At 31.7% G+C, this 23,287-nt stretch overlaps 1 protein-coding gene and 1 long non-coding RNA gene across 7 annotated transcripts in view; one reads left to right on the forward strand and one right to left on the reverse strand.

Moving 5' to 3' along the window:
- The window catches only part of LOC121126652 (dual oxidase), a 41,775-nt gene that overhangs the window by 11,484 nt on the left and 7,004 nt on the right, over positions 1-23,287 (forward strand). For 5 of the 6 annotated variants that reach the window (XM_040721956.2, XM_040721957.2, XM_071892201.1 and 2 more), the window contains exons 2-3: positions 2,159-2,254; positions 15,410-15,571. In XM_040721956.2, coding sequence (XP_040577890.1) covers positions 2,159-2,254; positions 15,410-15,571 — 258 coding nt within the window. The remainder of the gene's footprint in view (positions 1-2,158; positions 2,255-15,409; positions 15,572-23,287) is intronic. The other variant, XM_071892199.1, reaches the window with a different exon arrangement.
- Positions 6,928-15,410, reverse strand: LOC121126653 (uncharacterized). Its single transcript, XR_005867042.2, has 2 exons — positions 12,799-15,410; positions 6,928-12,733 (listed from the first exon to the last, which is right to left on the reverse strand). It is a non-coding gene; the product is annotated as an uncharacterized lncRNA (long non-coding RNA).

A 23,287-nucleotide genomic window follows, 5' to 3' on the forward strand; every position in this document is an offset into this window, starting at 1 on the left:
ACTGAAAGTAGGATTCTAAAAGCTGTTCGTACGAAGATTGGAAGAAGGGATGGATTTAATTATAACATTTCTTTATTACTATGTTTATTGTCTAATTTTATGATTTTGACATTACGTTATTATTAATAATTAATTAGATCTCATTGATAAGGATATATCTATCCTGTGCACAATTGTATATAGTTACTTCCACATGAGGTAAAATGTGTGATAATATTTTGATTAAACTCCACGTGTAGCAACTTCCACATGAAGAAGAGGGGTGATTATCTTTTTGATTAAACTCCACGTCTCTCTTGTGTTTTACAACCTAAAGCTATGACATATTTAACTGAATTCTGATGTCAGAACAAGAAAATATTATTTGGATCTTTCTATTATTTCAATATTCTGTTTTTATAATTTATCGTTATTATTAGTTTTATGATTCTAATTGTTTAATTTTGTATATTTAAGATAAATGTATGATTGTTTATTTTTTAGTTTGTATATTATATTTAATTTAAGCCTTCTTTTTCTATTTTAAACAATGATACCATAAGTCTTTCTACCCCCCTTCTCCTTGCACGTATTTTTCTCTACAGAATTATCAACTTTAGTGATGACTAGGGATGGATGGGACACAGATATGACTAATTTATGGTGTTTATGAATTAGAAATGACGTCGTGTCGTAAATCTTTAATAGTGAGAAGGAATGGAATCCCGAAGCGTGGTACTTATTATTTGTACCTTGGGCTTAGGAAATATAATTAATCCTGTCATGACTCTTCATCTTGTTCATCGTCTATCACTACTCGCTCCTACTCCTTCTTCTTCACCCTACTTTAAAACGTAGGGTTTCAAAGCATTCGGAAGGAATCCCGGAATTCTGCTGCTACGGTCCGATGCGAAGAATATTTGACATTTATATGCTGTCCCTTTCTTCATCAAAAGGCCATGAAGAGGATTGTTCTAGAGTTATAGAATTAAATTAAGATAGGGACCTCGTCCATGAAAGTCTGCATGCATTTGTGAATATGATACATAATATTAAATAAATCACGATTCTTCATTAACTTATCAAAATCAAAGGTTGATTGTCCTGTGCTCGCTTCGACCCTTCACCTGGGCTTCCTCCCTGTGCCTCAGTAGTAAATTATCTTGCAATCTTGTGTTTTTATAGCTATTATATATTTTTATCATGGAGTTATCAAGTATTGATGGAATACTCCTCAACGACATATAAGTTTCAGTGATATAGGCTAATTTAAACCAAATGCCTGTATAATGAAAAACTCTAAGGTTGAAAGTTTGTTGGTGAGACTTTAAGGGTGATAAATACATTGGATGTAAGTATTATGTTTCGGAGGGCGGATATTTCAAAATAAAAATAATTGACTAAATCTATTCATCGTTCCATCATTTCTTGTATCATTATACGACTCCTTCAATTATCCTAACTATATACTTTACGGACTCCTTATACTTGTACAGGGTCCCACTAAATTAGTGAAACATAGGTTTTAGGGCAAAGATATTGCCATGAATCCAGCAGGAATTAAATGGGGTCCCTAATTACTTTCTGCAGCAGATTGCTGTTGAACTCAAAACTTATTTAACTCAATACAATACACAATATACTTCTTATAACTTTAAGGCATATTGCAGAATTTTGTTGCATCTTAGTTAATTTATAAAAGAATAATTCTTTAAAGTTTTCTAACCTTGCATTAAAGTGAAATGTTTTTTTTTAGTCTAAGCTTTTTTTATTCGCCAATTTAACTAGAGGGAAATTACAAGTCTTAAATTTAGGCGCTTAATTTTCAGTATTTTTATATCTTTTTTAAACTTTTTCTCGATTTCAGAAGTAAATTAAGAAAAAAATTAATGCATTTGGAAAAATGTACCAAAATTTCACAGATAAATATTTGTTTCATTTTAATATTGTTTGTATTCTATGTAAAAATATACTTTGAATATAACACAACTTACAAAAAAATGGATTTTAACAAATTTCATTTTCAATAGAATTATCTAAATAAAAATTACTTTTATGTATTTGCGTGTAGTATAATTACAAAAACTGTCCAAAAACAATGATTACAATACTTCAAAGATATATAAATAATTATAGCTTTAATTAAAACTATTTAACTCATAATAACTTTTATTTACAGATTACTCCCCATTGATTCAAGGTAGCACATACGGGGAAAAACAAAGATATGACGGTTGGTATAATAACCTTGCTCATCCAAGTTGGGGTTCAATAGGTAAGAATATATATTTGTTTTAGGCTATAGTTACGTATTTGAAAGCGTCCATACAACGACTAAAAAATAAATATTTTGTATATGTGTTAAACCAAAAAATATTCAATAATGAGTGCTTTATATTTTTAATCAATTATTAGTATGAGCACGTTATCTTAAGATAGCCAATTAAAAAGATTTTATTTATATTAGCTTCTTTATGTTCAAGTTCTAATTATAGTGTAAAACCTCCTTGTATACAACATTTTTTGTTGTTTGCTGTCCATTTGATACAAATATAATCAAACCTGCAACCCCTTTTGACACTCTTGAAAATCCAACATATAATTGACCATGTGAAGATACTGATTTTGACCATGTCATTTATTTATTGTCATTACCATTGCTAGCTTTACATGTTCCTTCTTCAGCCATAAAGAAGATTGAAGATACATACTAAGATTAACTTGTTAATTATCTTCTTCCTTCATTGAAATAACTCCGTCTTTTAATTCGTATTTAATATATATACTTTCTCCCTTTTTCCATTACAAAAATAATTTTTTATTAGTTTGTGCATTTTCGAATCAACAATGTATATCTTAAAAAACTTTGAGACACGAGAAATCGATCTTGTTTTATGAAAAAAAATCAACTTATTGGCGAAAAACCTACTTGTCCTGCAAAGTCCAGGAATATGGTCCTACCAGAATAAAACATAATTCTTCTTATATAACTCAGAATTCTAAACAACTATTATTCAGTTCTAATGTCTGTATCCGTATCCTTTTTTGAAATAAATGCGTTTTTTTCATTGTTTTTTTGAACAAGACTTACATCACACACAAATAAATTATTTTAATTATATAGGAGTACCATAAAATGATAACTTCATTAGTCAAGTATGGTATTGTGGCGTTCAGTGACCAACCCCTATTTATTCCTTTTTGTTATTTTTATCAGGACTTCCTTTTTCCTTTCGTTCAAAGAAGAACCACATTTTTCGTTCGTGATAATAAATCAATTAATATTTTTATAACCTGGATCTCATCTATTCCTTCGAATTAATTATTAGTTACGGACTCGTACACGTGGAATTACTATTATACCTTATATACTCAAAAATCCATATTGGTGGCAGCGGAAAACAGGTTGTAAAAATTATATTATTATGAAGGAAGTAACAGAGGAAAAGCGTGGAGATAATTCAATTTCTAAAGTCGCTATCAGGACTCCCGATTTTAGTATCGAGGATCCTTCTTTTTTTTTTCGACATCTTGGAATCTCAATTTATATTAAATAATATCACTGTTGACTCGACAAAAATTTTATACGCAATAACAGGACTCCCTCACAGCGTGGCACGAAAAGTCGGGAAAGAAACAAGAACATCCAACTCCTATGACAAGTTGAAAACCGAAATTCTTGACATTTTTGAAAAGTCTAAAAGTCAACTTTTCGACGAATTAATTGGAAGCACGATGATGATTGGAAAACCGTCAGAATATCTTAAATCTCTAAGCGAAACAGCTCAGAAGATTTCTATTCCTGAAGATATGGTAAAGCATAAATTTTTAAACGCCGCTCATCCAGAAATTTTGCCTGTTTTGGTCTCAAGATCTGAAGATTCTTTGGAACAGTTAGGCAAATTGGCTGATCAATTGCATGAAATGATTAATATTAAATCAGTTAACCGGGTGATTTCACACTCATCACCTACTTCAGATAGAGATCATAATCGAGAATTCATATCTTTGACTCTGACTCCATATTATCCAGATCAACGTCCTAAAGTATGTAGAGCACATCTCTTTTATGGACATGCTGCACGCTCTTGTAAGAAATGGTGCATATTTCCAAAATCAAGATCGAATTTAAATATAGAGCCTTCATCACGCCCTTCTTCTCCTATTCGTTCGGAAAACAGGAAAGGCAAGTGAGTTTAGCGGCGAACTCCTTGCCCTTTATCAAAGTCGCAGCTCAAATCAATAATTTGGTAAAGGTGGAAATTTTAATCGATACAGGGGCTACAATATCACTATTACCAATTTCAAAAGTTTTGATTACTTCTCTCAATCCGTCACCTGTAAAGCTTGTCGCGGCTAATGGAAAAATAATTCAAGTATTTGGAGAGTTAACTTGTGTAATTGGAATTAAAACATTACGCAGGAATTATCCATGGACTTTTGTTGTAGCTGATGTAACTAATCCTATAATAGGAATTGATTTTCTTCACCATTACGAATTTGTGATTGACTGCAAAAATGGAACTTTGTCCGACCCTAAAACTGGTAACTTAACTGCAGGTATTCTCTTATCAAAGAATGGCATATTTGCTATCAATCAAACGTTTGAAACATCTGAGTCTTGTATTAAAAATATTTTTATGAAATATCCTTATTTAACAGTATCTCGTCCTAATAACGCCCCGATCGATATTCCTCCGGACGTACATCATCGGATAGATACTGGAAGTTCTCCTTCATGTACATTCAAATTTCGTCGTCTTTCTCCTGAAAAGACAAGGATTTGTCAGGAGAAATTAAACTCTCTTCTTGAAGCTGGAATTATTCGACCCTCTAGTTCGTCTTGGGCAACACCTTTACATTTTGTGAAGAAGAAACAACCAGGAGAGTGGAGAATGGTCGGAGATTACCGAGCTTTAAATGCTAAAACAATTCCTGATAAATATCCACTTCCTCATATGAATGATATTGCTACTCGTCTTCATGGCTCAAAAATATTCAGTAAAATCGACCTTTGTCAAGCCTATTACAATATTCCTGTCAATGAAGAAGATAAACTCAAAACGGCTATTACAACTCCTTTTGGTTTGTATGAATTTAATTATATGCCTTTTGGTTTGAGAAATGCAGGATCTTCGTTTCAAAGATTTATGAATAAAATTTTGGGCAAATTCACATTTACATTCACTTATTTAGATGATATTTTGATATTTAGTACAACTAAAGAAGAACATTTACAACATGTAGAAACTGTCCTCAAGACTTTAAATCAATTTAAACTGCGTGTTTCGGAAGATAAATGTGAATTTTTAAAAGAAAATATTGATTTTCTTGGAGTCACAATAACTCCAGATGGAATTATACCATGTAAAAATAAGTTGTCAGTTATCAAAGCATTCAAGAAACCAGTATCCCCTTCAGAATTGAGGCGATTCTTAGGAATGATTGGATTTTATAGGCATCTTATACCCAATTTTGCTAATTTAGTTTTACCTTTAACAGAATTAATACGTTTATCAGATGTTAAAATGGATTTAGTTTGGACTCAGAAAGAAATATCATCGTTTGAGGATATGAAAAACACTTTGGATAATATTTGTTGTTTACCTTTTCTAAACCCAAAGTGTAATATATTTCATTTAATTACAGACGCTTCAAATCATGCAGTGGGAGCCGTTCTTCATCAAATTGTAGATGACAAGCCATCTCCCATTGGATTTTTCTCTAAGAAGATAAGTCAAGCTCAACTTAAATATTCAACCTTCGATCGCGAGTTATTAGGAGCCTATTTATCTGTATTACATTTCAAGTACTTAATTGAAGGTCAAAATGTGACAATTTTTACTGACCATAAACCTCTTGAATCAGCATTTAAAAGCCAAAAATTAGCCAAGTCAGATCGTCAACAACGTTATTTGTCATTAATTACCGAATTCGTCCAGGACATTCAATATATCAGAGGTAAAGACAATATAGTCGCTGACTATTTATCACGTCCAATCGCAAGTGTAGAACAAATTCCTGTATCTATTGATTTACCTAGAATTTCAAATGCTCAAACCATCGCTTTATCAGAAGAAGAAGAGTTTGTAAAATATTATGATGAGTTTAAACATCAATTTAAAAAAATAAAAATTTCAGATGGGATGGAATTAATTTGCGAAATATCAACTCCCTCTCCTCGTCCTTATGTTCCAGCTTCGCTTCATAAGGATATTTTTGGTTGGTTTCACAATTTATCACATCCAAGTGGAAAATCAACAGCATTGATTATTAAGTCGCGTTATTTTTGGCCATCTATGGATAAGGAAATAAAAGCATGGGCGGCGGATTGTGTGAATTGTCAAAAGTCGAAAGTGGGTCGTCATATAAAGACTGATATTCAACCATTTTATGCCGGTGGTAGATTTCAAACTATTCATTTGGATATTGTGGGTCCTCTACCACCTGTAGAAATTCCGGGACAATCTTCGCTTTTACCGTATAGGTACATACTAACATGTATTGACAGAGCTTCTCGATGGATTGAAGTTTGTCCATTGACTGATATAACTGCCTCTGCTATTGCAAATGCTTTTATATACGTATGGATTTCTCGATTTGGAGTACCATTATATGTAATTACTGATCGTGGTAAACAGTTTGAGTCTGAATTGTTCCATCAACTATCACTTATGGTTGGTTTTCATAGACTACGTACGACGTCGTACCATCCCCAAACTAATGGAATGATAGAAAGAGTGCATAGGGTCATAAAGTCTGCATTGAAAGCTAAAAACACTAAATGGTATTTTGCTTTGCCTATTAATTTACCATCAAAAGGCCCTGTCAGAACTACACACATGGGCTTAACCAGACTCTCAGTCATTTCATCAATGGATAAGAACTGAAATTGTACTTTAGCTTCTCATTGATATTGCACACGTTCTACTTTTTTTTCCTTCTAAATTTTCCTGTTCATGGTAGTGCAGCTGGGGATCGTCTTCTTGGTGTACTTCTTCAAAAAGTTTTGGAACTTCTCTTTGTCTATCATGGCAAGGGGGATGTTTGAAGAGATCAAGGCCTTCGCCAGGCCAGTGTTGAATATGTCATCGCTGTGTTTATAGTAAAATATGACGCTGAGCAGCTTCTTTGTAGCCTTCCCCCCCTTGATGAATAGTATAATTCAACATTGTTTACGTGCTGGTGCAGTATCCATTCTGGACTAGGACATACGTCCTTTGGGTGCTGAAGATGCAAAGCTTCCACAGGAAGTATTTTGTCTTTGGTAACTAAGTCCATATCTTGGTGCCACAGAGCTCCTTTATGAAGACTGAGGGTTCTACAATCTTTGGCATGGTCAAATACTGTGGACTGTTATACTTAATATTTAATAAAATACGGTATAAAAGTGAAGTGTTTTCCAGTAGAGTTACATATCGGTAATGAAAAGCAAAATATTTATGGAGGAAATATTGTATTGTAAAAACCTTAATAGCTTTAGCTGCAAGATGGATAGGATGAAGGTGGGTGAGAAACCTAAGAGACACCGATCTTTTGTTTTGGAGGGAAAACTTAGAGAGTGTGTAATCAGGGCTCTTAATACGGAACGATTGCGCTATTACGTATTTTCCACCTAAAAATGCAAATAAAGGTCGAAAACGCATAAAAATGTAAATAAAAGTCAAAAAGCAAATCAATCTTATTTACATAATTTGGGCATCACTAATAATAAACCTAGTTATTTGTCTTAGATACCAATGGTCTTCTTCTAATGCATATTCATTAACACGATCGCAAATGCTTAAGTCCTGGTGAAATGAAGTTTCATTCCAAGATAAACAAAAACTGAAAATGATAAAAAATAACAGATAAATTTCTACATACGCATTTATTTCTTATTTTTATTGCTAAATATTTCATTAAAATATGTATTTCATTTAAGGCAATATGGCGAATGTAGTTTAAAATCAACCAAATTCAAGGGGATGTTTGTACATATATAAGGTGGTAACTTCTTAGGGTCCGAATTTATTGGTTGAGATTATGTATAGGCAGGGCAATTATGTTAGGAATAAGGAGGGGCTTTACAAATAAGTTTTTGACATTTTAAAATAATGTAACAGAATTTTTTTAGTTCCTCCTATTACCATCTGATTCAAGTACCTCTCAACTAAAGTTGATGCACTATTTACTTTTTTAAGGACTATATTCTTTAGACATATAAAACCAGTTTCAAAGCCTTCTTTTGGGGCTTTATCTTCAGCTCAAGAAACTTGCGACTATTAGTGAATATCTTATATCCTCGTGATCAAAATCATATTGATCTCAAAAAGATCAACGCCTGACTCTGGGATATCTCCTGACATAAAAGAACACCCTTAAAAGTTTTATCACTTATTTTATTATTAGATTTTTACTATGAGACGTTACAATCAACTTTATGATCAGCCAAGTCAAATAACAATGAATTACTACGTTTGTAGACCATATTCAAATGACATCAAAAAGAATCTGGTTATCAAAAGGATAGTTTAATTAAACACTAGAGAAGCGGAGAAAACAGATACTTAGATATGCTAGAATTAAAAGGATTCTTCCTCTTCAACCATACATAATATGCTTACAGGGTATACGATCTAAAATATATTCCTCTTGTTTAAGCTATGCCTTATTATGCCTTCACTCAAATTTAAAAACGTATTACACTGGATGCAGCCCACTTCGACGAATCAGTCAGTGGGGGAATCCAATTCTGTTAAATAATAATCCAATAAGAGTTAGTGGGCCCAAATCCAAATATCATCTAATGTATTTTGAATTTAATATTCTAAGCGCACATGTGCCTAATGTAAAGTAATACCCTTATTTCAATCAAAATTATAAAAATATATTCTTTGCCCTCAGTTTTATTCCGAACTCAATCCTGATATGATGGACCATATGTTAATTGAGTACAACTATGCCCAGGAAATTAATTTATAAACTAAATCTAGTTGACGTTATAGAAAAAATAAATAATGATAATGATTTTTTCTCTTGGAAAAATGAGAATATACATTAAATTATGGATTAAGAATATTTCTCAGCTCCTGCAAAAACGACTTTTAGGATTCCTAATTGGCTCATTTATTTAGAAGAATTTAAATTAAATAATCGAATGATAACATCCTACAATCATACTCTATCCTGTAACAGATTGTTAAGTGTCTTCAATAAAATGATTCGAAATATAACTCTTACTTTCATGGGTAAGAAATGGAAAATAACTATGCAATTAGAGGAAGACATAGATAAAATCAAGAATATGGGATTCTTATTTGTCTGTATACTAACTTCGGAAACTATGAATGCATTTGGGATTGCTGAAGAAGAGATGAAGAGAAAAGTTGATTCCCAAAGAAATACTCATAAAATAATAATAATATATATATTTAAAGAAAAGAAGGTTAATGGAAATAAAGGGTTGGACCAAAATGTAATTGGGCTTACTAGAATTTTCAATCCGAGGTATTATACCTACTGCTAGGCAAGACAGACAGATTTTGTCAATGCACATAATCATTCATAGACTATGACGTCACTATTAAAAGCGGTGTGGAAGTCAAACAAAAGTCGTTCACGCGTTATGGTATAACCTTGTATTTCTATTAACCTTGATGAAAATAAGAATATCTACAAAAAGAATTGAAAAAGTCATTGTTAATATTGAAGTTATTACAAATTTAAAGTCAATTCTGATAGTCATTCATGATAATTATGAGGAATTTTAAGATGCTTTAAGACCAGCAAAGTAGCATATTTTTATATCATATATACACGCGAGAATATATTGGACTACATCAATAAGTTTTACAGAGATGACAAAGCTTCTGGACTCGATAATATACAAAGAAATATATTTAACTTATGTTCTAAGGATATTCTTCCCTACTTACTTAGGTTTGGATTTGAAATGGAAAATATGGGTATGCTTATAAAAACTGATTACGAGAATCAACTTTTATACCTTTTTCACCAATAAAAAGAAAAATATTCAAGCTTCCTTAAGTGTTTTTAAAATTTTTGTTTTTGATGTGATTTTTTGGCCCCAAACTGCCAAGAAAATCTGCAGTTCATTAAAACCTCTATTTATTAGAGACTACAAACTGCTTCATCTCATAAAAACTGATTCTTCTTATCAATTTTTATATTTCTCAACTGGTGAATATAAAATGTTCAAGCTTCTTTCAATTAAAAAAAAGTTCTTAATCATTAGAAGGGTTATTTTTCGCCAGCAACGTGCAATCTAATTCGAAGGTCATTTCAAGATATTAAATGAAGCTTTATATTGGGACTGTATCGTGAGTTTTGGCGAAGAAAATATAATTTAACCCTCTAAAACATTATTAGGGTAAATTTTTTGTGTTGTCTTAAAGAAAAAGTCATCAAATTTATTATTTGAAAGATGTATATATTTATGGCGCTTTATGCGTGACGAAATTTTTTATCAATCAGCTGTTCGATGCATCATTGTTGCTCTTATACTTGTAGGTCATGTGACAAAAATATCTATCTCCACCAAATCATCAACATTTTAATATTGAAATAAAAACAATTAATTCTTATATACGGTGAAATATAGTGATGAATATCACAAAATATAATAATATTTAACTAAGTCAATTATATCTAATTTTTTAGTATATGTATTATTACAACATTGAAAATCAAACTAAACTATCCGAAATTTGTAAATCTGTGAAGGTTTAAAGTATTGATTGAACAATAAACTCTTTAAATGTGGCGAAATACAGTGATGGCTTTCAAAATGAAAGACTTATATAGGTTGTTATTTCTTACCTGCAGTAATAACTAGTGGTGAAAAAAGTTTGTATAATGCAACTCTAAGCCTAGTCTAAAGTTTTTGCTCTCAAATCCAAGTCCTTCATTCTGTTTAAGGAGTCCTCAGTTTTTTTTCTTATTAATTTCAGACATTTCAAGCCCATACATATAATATAGGGTCTATAGAGTTAATATATTTCTCAAGGATAGTATAGATTAGATCTACAGTCAAAGTCTCGAAACTTGTCCAGCACCTCTATTGATAAATTAATAAATTTGTCAATTAATGCTTTGGACCTTCTAAGGCTCTAATCATGGTGGGCAAAAAGACGGATTTTTTACGTAATCCATCTCTTCTGATACTCTTAATATGAAATTATAATATATCTCATCAAATATGAGATATTTATGATACGCATATAAGTCAGTAAATGCGTAACTTTCTATTGGAAATATGTCGTTGATATTACATGAAGATTTGGTATGATTCTATTTGACTTTTATAATGTTGAAACATATATATTAAAATTATATGTAATTAAACTATTTATTTTGGATATATATAACTATTTCACTGTATTTAAGGAGTTATCCGAAAATCCCTTTTCATATATTTATTATAAGATAATGTATATACTCATTCAATATAATCGATCCCTAAATCGTCCCCTAACGTTGTCCTGGTGTTCATGAACTTCAGTAGTCCTTGCTAACTTCCATGAATGTTTCTTTAATTATTCAGGTTTTAGTATGACTGTATCACCTTCTTTGATTGAGTTGGTATAAGACTTCACCATTTTCTGCTATCACTTAATTCATTTAAATGTTCTTGTCCAATAACATTTCAGGAATTTTTTTCTTGCCAACCACATGTTACTGTAGGATAACGTGGACAAGATTGGTTCATTCGAAGTGCTTATTACACCCTTTTGACGACCATGAATTAAGAGGTTTGGAGTAATAGCTGAAGGTGACATGGAATCCTGATCGGAAACTTCCACTGGTCTATCATTGATAATACTTGTTATTTCTATAATTAATGTTTCTATTTCCCGAATTGTCAGTCACTCTGGTCTGGATAATACATAATCTATTGGTGAATGGCCATGAAAGGTATCTTCTTGAATCTTATCAAACTTGACTTTAGAAAAAAGCTCCTTTATATAGTTTTTGGCTTTTTAAAAACTTGTTGCGTTGTCTGAATAAAATCTGGATAGTCTACCACAATTTCCAACAAATCGTCAAAAATGGCATCGTCGAAATTTAATCTTGAGCATGGCATTGCAACTTGTATATCTATTGCTCTAGTGTGAAAACATATAAAGAGTACAAGCCATATCTTTAGAGGTTATTTATGCATTTCACAATCATTTATGCATGATAAAGATCCCAAGTAGTCTACTCCAACATTAGACCATGGAATTAGAATATCAATTCGCATAGTGGGAAGTGGTGACATTTTTGGTGATTCAAACTTTATGTGCCAACATCTAGGTGTCCTATAAGATTTTATAATAATATAAGCTTGACATGTGTATCAGGAAAATAGTAGTAGTGAGGGGTGTTAATATCAAATTTTATAATAATTTCCATTTGTTTTTTTCAACATATAGCTACGTATTTATCGTTTCGATAATAAATTTTATATATTCCATAGATCAAAAAGTAATTTGTACTACAGGATCCATCTGGACGTATGACCCTCACTTCTTTCCAATTTATATAGTAGGGACAATCTTTTTGTAAATAGCTAATATTAATAAATGTGTGTCAAGGATGTTCCTTCGCCTGCATTATTTCGAAACCTTCTTCCAGATGTTAAACCTATCATAACAAAGTCATGAAAACGTTCAGAAGAGGATAGAGAGTCTATTTATCAAGAAAAGAAGAGATTAATGGACGAGGAAATTATCGATCCCAATTCATCATCATGGAACCCAAATGCTGATTACTGAAAATGACAGAAGAAAAAAACTAATGGTTTATCGATTATTCATGAACTATTAATAAATTTACCTTGTTAAATGCCTATTTTCTTCCACAAATTGAAGAAGTACTGTGTAAAGTGGCCGTCAACAAAATTTTCACAACGGTGGATCTTAAAAGTGCTTATCATCAGGTCGGGATGGAAAAAAGTGAAAAAGAAAATCCTGCTTTTGAAGCCTGTGGTCGATTATATCAATTTTGTCTTATACCATTTGGGGTCAATAATAGAGTCTCTAGTTTTCAACGTGTGATAGATTTCATTATAGCCGATTAGAATCCACGAAAGACTTATGCAAATATTGATGACGTTACTATCTTTGGAAAAGATCAAAAGGAGCTCGATAAGAATGTATAACCTTTCATGAAAGCGGTAGATAAGTATGGGTTGACAACAAATGAGAGTAAATGCAAATATTCCGCCACGAAAATAAAGCTTTTGTGGTCTCCGATAGAAAGTGCTATCATGAAACCGGATCCAGAAAGACTGGAGTCACTTATGACAATGCCAGAACCTAGGAATGAGAGAGTTACGACGCATCTTGGTGATGTTTGCCCATTATTCTCGATAGATACCCTCATTCTCAAAGAAGTTATAGTCTATGGTACACCCTCAAAATTACCCTTGGAATGCAAAATCGAAAGAGACTTGTGCGAAAATTAAGAAAGGCATTGGAAATGCAGTCATCATGGTTATCGACCCAATGGAAAGATTAACAGTAGAGACGGATGCTTCGGAGAGTGCGATTGGTGTCTTCTTGAGCCAATTTGGAAAACCGGTTGCTTTCTTTTGGAATTTTCGATTGTTGTATAAGTCTGAGAGACATAATTCTGCAGTAGAAAAGGGAACTTATGCAATTGTAGAAGCTTTGCAAGCTTGGGAGCTTTTTCTGATAGGAAAACCATTCTCGCTTCTTACAAATAAGAAAGCTTTGAGTTTCTAAAACATTCTAATAAGATCAAGAATGAGAAAATTTCTAGATGGAGATTGGAATTGTCGTATTTTCTTTTGACATCTAATATCGACCTGGAGAGAAAAATGTGGTTGCAGATCTATTATCAACAATGTGTGGAATAATGTTTGATAACTCATCTGATATACTGCAGAGTATTCATAAGATATTATGCCATCCTGGGATTATACGAATGTTCCACTATGTTAGATCTTGTAATCTCCCATTTTCCATCGAATATGTCAAGAACGTGAGCTCGACTTGCAAGGAATTCCAAGAACTGAAACCCTAATTTATAAGGAATGACTGTAACAAATTAATTAAAGTTACTAAACATCTTCAAAGAGTGATCCTTGATTTTAAGGGACCCTTACCTTCATAAAGCAAAAATGAATATATTGTTACCTTAGTCGATGAATATTCCTGATTTCCTTTCGCTTATCCATGTGTATACCTCTCGTCTAAATCAGTGATTAGATATCTTCAGGCTTTTGGTGCCATTTTCGGGTTGCCGGAATATATTCACTGGGATCGAGGATATGCTTTTATGTAGAAAGAATTGAAGACTTATCTAACTGTCAGACTACGTTTTCTCTACTTGACTTAATTTGGCCCAATATTGTCTTAGAAATATAATTTCCTAATTCTATAAATGTTACAGGGAATTTTGGCTACTTTAAGTACAATTAGAGGTGCCTTAAAAGTATCAGAATCATTGGTTCGTTGAAATGAATTATAATTTGATGGAAAATTTATTTCATGTTCAATGTGACAAAAATTATTCTTACTTCCTTTTGGGTTGACGTGCTACAAATATGCAATTTTATTATAATTATTAAGAGTTGGCCATAATTTATATATAATAGATTTTAATAATTAATTATGACTTAATGCATCTATATTTACATAAGGGAATAAGAGGAGATCGATATGAATCACAACAGACATAGTTATTCTACTTCTTTGAAAATAAAAGATAGTTATTTTTGTCGGCTATTAGTCTTTCAACTTTATTTTGACTATTTTTTTTATAATTTTTTTTGATTTTAAGGGACCCTTACCTTCATAAAGCAAAAATGAATATATTGTTACCTTAGTCGATAAATATTCCTGATTTCCTTTCACTTATCCATGTGTAGACCTCTCGTTTTATAAAGAGAAAAAAAGCTTTGGCACTCCAAACATACATGAAAGCGTTCTCTTTTTTTGTACATTCAATTTAATTTAGCAATTTCGTTAGGAGTATTCGACTTTTTTATTCCTCAAAAACTGTACATCTTCATTTAACAAGTGTATGTAAACATGTAAAAAACAACATTTTAATTAAAAGAACATTTTACGACCCACATATATCTGGATCTAATTTAACTTTTGGAAATTATCCTAGGGATGTAATATTTGAAAGTTATCCTATCTCCCTTTTTTGAACAATACGATCAGCCATGGTCTCCCTTCAAAATATAGGAATTTATAATAATGGAAGTTGAATGTTTACGAAATAATATATTTACAAGACTAAATTATTGCACTTCGTTACCTTTATTATGTATGGACATATTATTTTTTTTGTGTTGGGAATTATTTACAGCATAACAAGAGCTAATTTGAATTCAATTAATTCTTAACTTATTATAAAATATAGAACTTTTTGATTAAGAAATATTCTTAAATATATTATTTATGTATTTTAGATAGTCAACTTACTCGCAAAACACCAGCATCTTATGCAGATGGAGTATATAAGTTAAATGGAATGTCCAGACCAAGTCCACGAATTCTGAGCCAGTATTTTATGAAAGGAGTAGATGGTCTTTCATCTTTGAAAAATAGAACTTCTCTTCAAACATTTTTTGGTAATATTATATCAAATTTGATTTTGTAAAATAATTAGTAAATTTTCATGGAATCATACATTTAAAACAAGTAATAACAGTGAGAGCATATTGTATTTAAGGGGAAGTTTATTTATTTTAGCTAGTAGTATGTAAGGATTTACTAACTTCCCTTCAACCAACAATGAGTTAAAAACAACAATCATAAATATATTATAGTTTTGTCATTATTTCAAGAATACTACTACTTGTAGTCCTCCCAAATTTAAAAAGAAGTGCTACATTTATTTATTCAACTGCTACTAACTAAAAGTCTCTAGGAAAGATTAGAGACTCGATAAAAGAACATTTTTTTTCCTACTCGTTACTGATTCACTTGAAATTGTCAGCTGCCATAATATCTACGTATTGGAAAGGTCTTGGAGGTTTTTTTTCTATTTTTATTGGCTTAATTTAATTATTATTTTAAATTAGCCAATAATTGCAATATATTTTTCATAATGGTAATCTCAAATTTGTGTGAAGTGTATTATCTAAACAGATTAACTACGTATAAAAAGTCTGGCTTCTCGTCTATAAAAATGTTTACCTTTCCAAAATATATTCATAGAAATACGTTGTAGATCAATGCCATCAAAAGTTTGTCAAGTAATATAAAAAACTAGTTTTTACTATGTCAGGGGGTTAAACATTACAATAATGGGTTGTTTTGATAGGATGTCACTCTGTTTTATATTCTAATTATTCGTGCTTAAATTATTTGCGTAGGCTCATTTTTAGAATAATTTTTGTAAGAAAGTCTCCACAAAGACTGTGGCGATTGTTACATAATGCAATTTTTACTTTTTTAGGAACATTCTATGACATAAAAAACCATAGCTCTCGTTTAATCGAAACTTTTTATTTGGGAATTTATCTCATGTATTCAAACGTTCATCTGGTAAGGGAAATTTAACTATTTTTCTCCTCACCTAAGTATTCCTGTTTCTTCGTAAAGAGTTCCTAAATTAGTTATGACTGGCTCTCATCCTCATTTGGATTGTAATATCAAATAAGTTCAGCCCTCGGAATCTGTGCAATACAACATTTAAAAATGGGCAATGAATGTTGAATACAAGTCATAGCAGTACGAAGGGACACTATTGGGATTCAAAATCAATTGCACCCCTCAGATAATCTTGTCCTTAAAAGACATTCCATGTGTAAGTTATGGCCACTACACCTATTATATTAATTTTTCTAGATCATGAATTCCTTACAATTGTACATTCTGTCAAAGGATAAAATATTGTTTGAGACCATGGATAACTTGGATTTGAGTATAGCTGATCTTAACATTGTAAAGATCAAAAGAGTTGTTGAAATTCTGAAAAATTGTGGACTTGAAACAAAGCCATATGAAAATATATTTGATACAAGTACATTATGCCTGGAATTATAAAATTTAAACTAAGGTGAAGTAGACCCTGGAGATGGGAATAAGATATGGGTGTTTTAAAAGGATGAAAAAGGACAAATTTTATTGTGCTGTGGAAAATTATTTCGCCATTTTTTGATGGTCTTATGCAAAGTTAATAGAAATAAAAGGTTAGACTGTAATATAATCGGGCTTGCTAGAATTTTCAATCTGACATCTTGTACCGACTGATGTGCAAGACAGGCAGATTATGACAAAACACACAACTACTCATAGTCTTTCACGTCACCAATGCTACAATTTTTAGTGTAATGTATCTTACTGACAGATGGCTAGGAAAAACAGATTTTGTCAAAACGCAAAAACCACTCATCTACTATTATGTCAATATTAAAAGTGTGGTCGAAGTAAAACATCAATCGTACTAGCGTTATGGGATAACCTTTTATTTATATTAACTTTGTTCTTATAGATTAGAAAAGCTGCAAGAGGAAATGCCATGGGCACAGGAAATAAGTATTGCTGCCATTGAAATGTTGTTGGATGGCATTAAAAAATCAGAGTCTCGTATCCGGCGCATGGAGCTTGGAGGGTGAACATTAGTGGGATATTCGAAGGGTGGTGTAATGCACGCTTGATATCCAATGGTGTAGTTATAAAAATAATGATGGGACTCCCATGTATTTTGCTGAATAAAATGCAGTAGTGAAAGTTATCATATGGGTATAAACGTCAAAATGGGTCAAAGATGTTTTATTAAAAACTGATTCTGCAACAGTATATTCATGGATTTTAACAATGAAAAAAGGACAGAAGAAACTAGCAGCGTTTATGTTTTCTGAAATGTTAGTTAAGAAGAGAGTGGCGCTATTGGCTGATGTCTTGCGCGAATATAGGACAACATGGGACATCTACTGTGTGAAAACCAAGAAAAACAAAGCTGGTAACCTAACAAGAGTTCACACAGTGTGGTTAGTTGACTTAAAAATCCAACATGATGACATGGAAGAGATAGTACGGAAACCCCACAAACTAAATCATAGAGGTGTAAGCTACAGCCTAAATTTTGTTAGGAAAACCGTCAAAAAGTCAAAGTGTAAAAGGATTGGCGAAGAGTTTTAGTAGACATTCCACTTGTCAGGTATGAAAAGTTCTTACCTTTGTTGATTGTGTAGCGAGAAGATTCGCTTTATGAAGAATGTTGATAAGTGAGAATGAAATGGAGGTGTACCAAAGAATGGGAGAAGTGTTAAGTAAGATGATACTTCCAGAAGAAATGGTGTGTAATAGTTAAAAGACGTTTAGCTAAAAAAAAGTTTGACATTACCCTTATTGGATGGGAAGACCACGTTATATTAAGATGACAATTTCTTGCTATCGGACAGTGTTTTAAATTAAAAAATAAGAAATAGCTAACTAAATAGCCAAATAAATAGCTAAATACCAAAGAAAAAATATTTCAAATAGCTGTTGATGAGGAAGAAGAAATAGAGGAATAGACCAGGGAGTACTATAGAAGTAGAGAGTGCACTCTTTTTTACATCCTTTTTTTATACGCTAGTAGACATTCACATAATAAATATAAGCCATTCAAAGTCAATTCAATTCATTCGATACCCCAACCCCTGAATCAATAAAAATACAATACATCATTGTAATTATAACTTTATATATATCCATGCATTACATAGAAACACATACCAGATACAAAAATTACAACAATGCACTTACTTTTTGATTTTTTCCCCCAGATTCATAATTTTTTGGCTGTCTTCGTTTTTCCGAATGAAGCTGGCAATTCATATCTTTAATAAAACTTTTTGAAAATAAATCAAACAATTTAGAAGCAACAAAATTCAAAAAAGTTAAAAATTCATGGCTAATGGAACACTTGCTGTGGACTCTTCATGTCACATGGTATTGACACATCAGCATTTCTTTTCGACAAGATTTAACTACATTTCTAGGATCTTTATAAGAAAAAACACAATTTCTGTAATATCACAATCGAATATAAACTTTAGTAGATTATAAATATGAACTACAATCAGAAACATGAAATCACTCTGTCTCACAAGTCCACCCTTATTATGTTCATTAAAAAAGAAGAATCAATAATTTGATGACAACCATTTTCATCGATTAAAATAGTAAGATCATTAGAAGAGCTAAGCATACATTCAATTACTCCCTTTTTGAATATCTCATTAGCGATATATCTACCAATATAGTAAGAATACATTTTCCACCCCTTCAACTTGACTACACTTTGACAATTCAAAATTTGATATCATGCGAAACAATTGTGTTTAATCAATTTGAATGTTAATTGCGTCCCCACCTTTTTGTTGTTCAATAAAGTATTGCGGAGAGAAATAACTGACTGGATGTTAGTCACCAATAAAGAGTTAATACTGATTTTCTTTTCACTTTCAAGAAACTGTCGACAACTTAAGAAATGGTTTCTTCCTCCAAGCTGTCTATACAATCGAATGTGCCTCTTAAGTGAGTCAGAATTGATCTTCCGTAATAAAATAAACTTGGCTTCTATCTCATTTAAGAGATAATTGTATGGTCAGCCAGTTCCCATGATGTTTGTAAGGCAGCCAAAAATGTTTTGGAAGACAGTCCTTTCTTGTGAAGAGATATATCTTTCCATGATTTGATCCAAGAATAAAATGATAATAAGAAATCTATCTTTTTCCCAATTCTCATAAGTGATTGGGGCCATTCTTTCGTCTCTCAACTTGATGATGGAAATAAAAGAATTAACATTGACACAATTCCAAAATTTACGGAATATTTTAAAGAGCATTGTAGTTTCCAAATAGGCTTAGCAGGAGTCATTGCTATTTCCATAATGTTTCAAAACTTCTATAGCAGAATCATGAAAAGACTTCAATGATAAACTGACTTTAGTTTTTTTCAATAGCTTGAGGAGACGAGACATGGTGTGAGAAGTGATGTGCATATTTTATTCCTAGGTCAATTTCTTGTTGATAAATTTCGACAACATGATTATAATGAGCTTCTTAGTATTAATCGTAGTTTTCAAAAGATGGAAAAAAAATTCCTATTTAAAAGGTTATTGTATAATTTTTTATTTAAATTGACGGAATCAAACAATAGGAATATCTTTTTTTTTTTTGAGTAGAAACCATTTCCTAATTTGTTCTTAAAAAATTCATGGTTGGCCGAATATATATCAGTTAGGATGGTGACTGATCTAAATCCGGCGTCAGTAACAAGCTTGAGAACTTTAAAGAACCATTTTTTCATGACTTTTGAATCAATTCTCGATAGAGGAACCATTTCAACGACGTCGTTGTACCTCCGTAGGACAAATTTAACCATAAAACACAAGATTGTTATGGTCGATCCATTATCCTCATATCTGTAGAGCTTTCCGCCAGAGAATTTAACACTTTGAGTAGAATACACATCTTCTATGATGATAGAGACATGTCTGTTCTTAGCATCAAGCGAAGATATTTTCCAATTCAAATAATCAGATGTTGAGTTATATATTCCTGCTTCCATCGATAAAATGCTGGTGAGTGTTTTGATGTGTTTTACTGAAACCTAAACAATTAAGCCGGACAAAATTATTTGTCAATATAAAGTCAGACTTGTTGTTTGCCATAACCCGGACATTCCTACGATTAGGGGAGAATATCTCCTACCCAATGGAGTTTTTGAATGAAGGAATAGCTCTTCTTGTATAAATTCAAAATGCTTATTTTTTTTTCTTGAAGTTATTGAGGGTATCTATGATATCCTCTAAAATAAAGGATTATTCCTTTTCATCTTTATAACTACTCAAATAGGATAATATATTATTCACATTTGAAACCAGAGTGATTTTTTGTTGAGGACAAATATTTATAATTTTTTGGGTGATATAGACAGTTTCCCGATTTTCTAGAAAATATACATATCTCCATTGATTGTCAAACTAAATGCAATTCTGGGATGTTTATCAGTAATCAATATTTTTATAAAAGAGGGACACATTATCTTTTGCAAATTTCCTGTATTTCCGTTGGCTTACAAGAACGTTCATATTTTTCACTAAAATCCTTGATATTTTCAACTTTTCCCCCCCTCAATGAACCTTTTTATTGGATCATCAAGTTTGATTTGTTCGTTTCTTAATCTAAAAATTAAATTGGTTTGTCTTTAATTTTAAAGCAAAATAACAAAATATCTAACATTTGCTCCGAAGGTGAACTCACGGTAAGTCTTGTATTAGATAACACTTTTGAATAATATGAAGAAAAACCTGGATATAAAGTTGGTAGAGCATCTTTTTTTAATTTTCTCTGCACCATTTTGGAATTTTTCTTGCTTGTATATATATTTGTGTCACACTTTTCTTCTTTGAAACATGAATTAGCAAAAACCTTGCTACATATCTTTAAATGTTGGCTGGGCTTTTAGTCTTTTCTCGGAATAGGCTCAACCATTTGGTCGCAAGGTTATCATATCTTGGAAAAGAATGACTGGACACATTTTGATCCTCTGGTTCAAGTATATGAACAAGAGATCCCTGCTTGACCTTGGTCCTTGAATTGCAACCAGAACAGTTGCAATACATTTTGCAAGATCTATAAAATAAAAATTGATGATAATACCTAATATATATCAAGAATAAAAATAATAAATTTAAGGTTGTGTAGTCGGTGTTATAAACACATCATAAGACTCCACAACCATGTAATAACAAGTGAAGTGTGACTCAATCATCAAAAATAGTTATCATTGCAAACATTCGGTGATACTCTGTAAGTGTAGTATTAAATAAAAGGACACTATAACAGGGCTGGATTTATCACAATGACTGAAGGGGCTGAACCCCTAGAGCCTCACACTTTACATAGTAGAAAAAGTGCTTAATATCCCAACGTCCACCCAACCTCCGCTTAGGAATTCCTGAAAACCTCCAGCATTCTTCTCCCCCTACACTATGGGGACCCTGAACGCTGTTGATCCGATCCTGGAGCTTTGTGTTTTCCCATTGTCTGATGCAGAAAGAACTTAAAATAATTATTAAAATCTTATTCCTCTCCTTCAATTATAATAGAATCACCTCAAGTGATAATGTCGGGATACTTTTTAAAACTAAATAAAAAGGAAAAACAAAATGGATCTACTAAGTTAGTTAGTAAAAAAAAAAGTACGTTCTTTATCTCTATTGTATTCTCTGAATAGACACACAATGTATAAAATAGGAAGAGAAAAATCCCTCGCAGCTCGTCATTATTAATTAAAAATTAATAAAATGAATAATATTTATATCTGTGTATCCAAATCTATATCGGCGAAGAATATAACCATTTTAATTAGGCAGGATAATGTAATTTATTCCATGGATTCCTCCAATACACTACATGATACATCTCTCTCCGAATTATAACTCTAGCCAAATATGATAATATCGTATGGAGTCTTTCAGAGTTCGAGTGGTTTAACTCCTACTCCTTACCTTGGCAAATTATGAACCTTTTGTTTCAAGAATAAGTGATTTTTTTTCATACCCTAATAGGTGCTCATACCAATAACATTTAGTCCAACTGGATTATCGCGGCGATTCCACTTGAACAAATATCAATTTGTGGAGTTGAATCTTGAAGTCACTTGGATGAATACCTATAATTGAGGAACATATTTGAGAAGACAACAGAATAATCTTTAGCTGAAATGATGATATACCTCTCCCAAACATTTATTATCTAAACAAGGCTATATATACAAAATAATTAATCAATTAAGAAATCAAATTAATTTATTTATAAATTGTATATTATAATAGTAAATAGATTGATTATTCGAGGGGCGAGTCACTTATTCCGGGTTCATCCAACCAATCTAACCGAGTATCGAATGGAGTCTCTCAGAGTCGGAGTCTCTTCAACTGATTACCTTGGGAAATTATTAACATTTCGTTTTGAAGCATAAAGAACTGTTTTGGAACTCCTAACAGGTACTCGTACGAATATATGAAGTCTGACTGGATGAATGCGATAATTACACTAGAAGCAGTGTTGATTGGTAATGTGGGTAGTTGAATCTTGAACTCTCCGTAGACATTTGGATAAGTACGTTTTATTTAGGAAAAATATGGGAATACATTAGAAGATTATTTATCCAATATTATGCCCCACCTCACCTAATAGTTCATTACATAATCAAGGCGATATATTAGGAATATTTAATCAATTAATAACTCAAATTAATTTATATAATTCTATATTATATTGTTAAATTAATTGATTAATAAAACTATAAATTAGACAAATATGTGAAATCTTTAATCATTC

This window comes from Lepeophtheirus salmonis, chromosome 12 (genome assembly GCF_016086655.4).
Source record: "Lepeophtheirus salmonis chromosome 12, UVic_Lsal_1.4, whole genome shotgun sequence".
NCBI classification, from domain to species: Eukaryota; Metazoa; Arthropoda; class Copepoda; order Siphonostomatoida; family Caligidae; genus Lepeophtheirus; species Lepeophtheirus salmonis.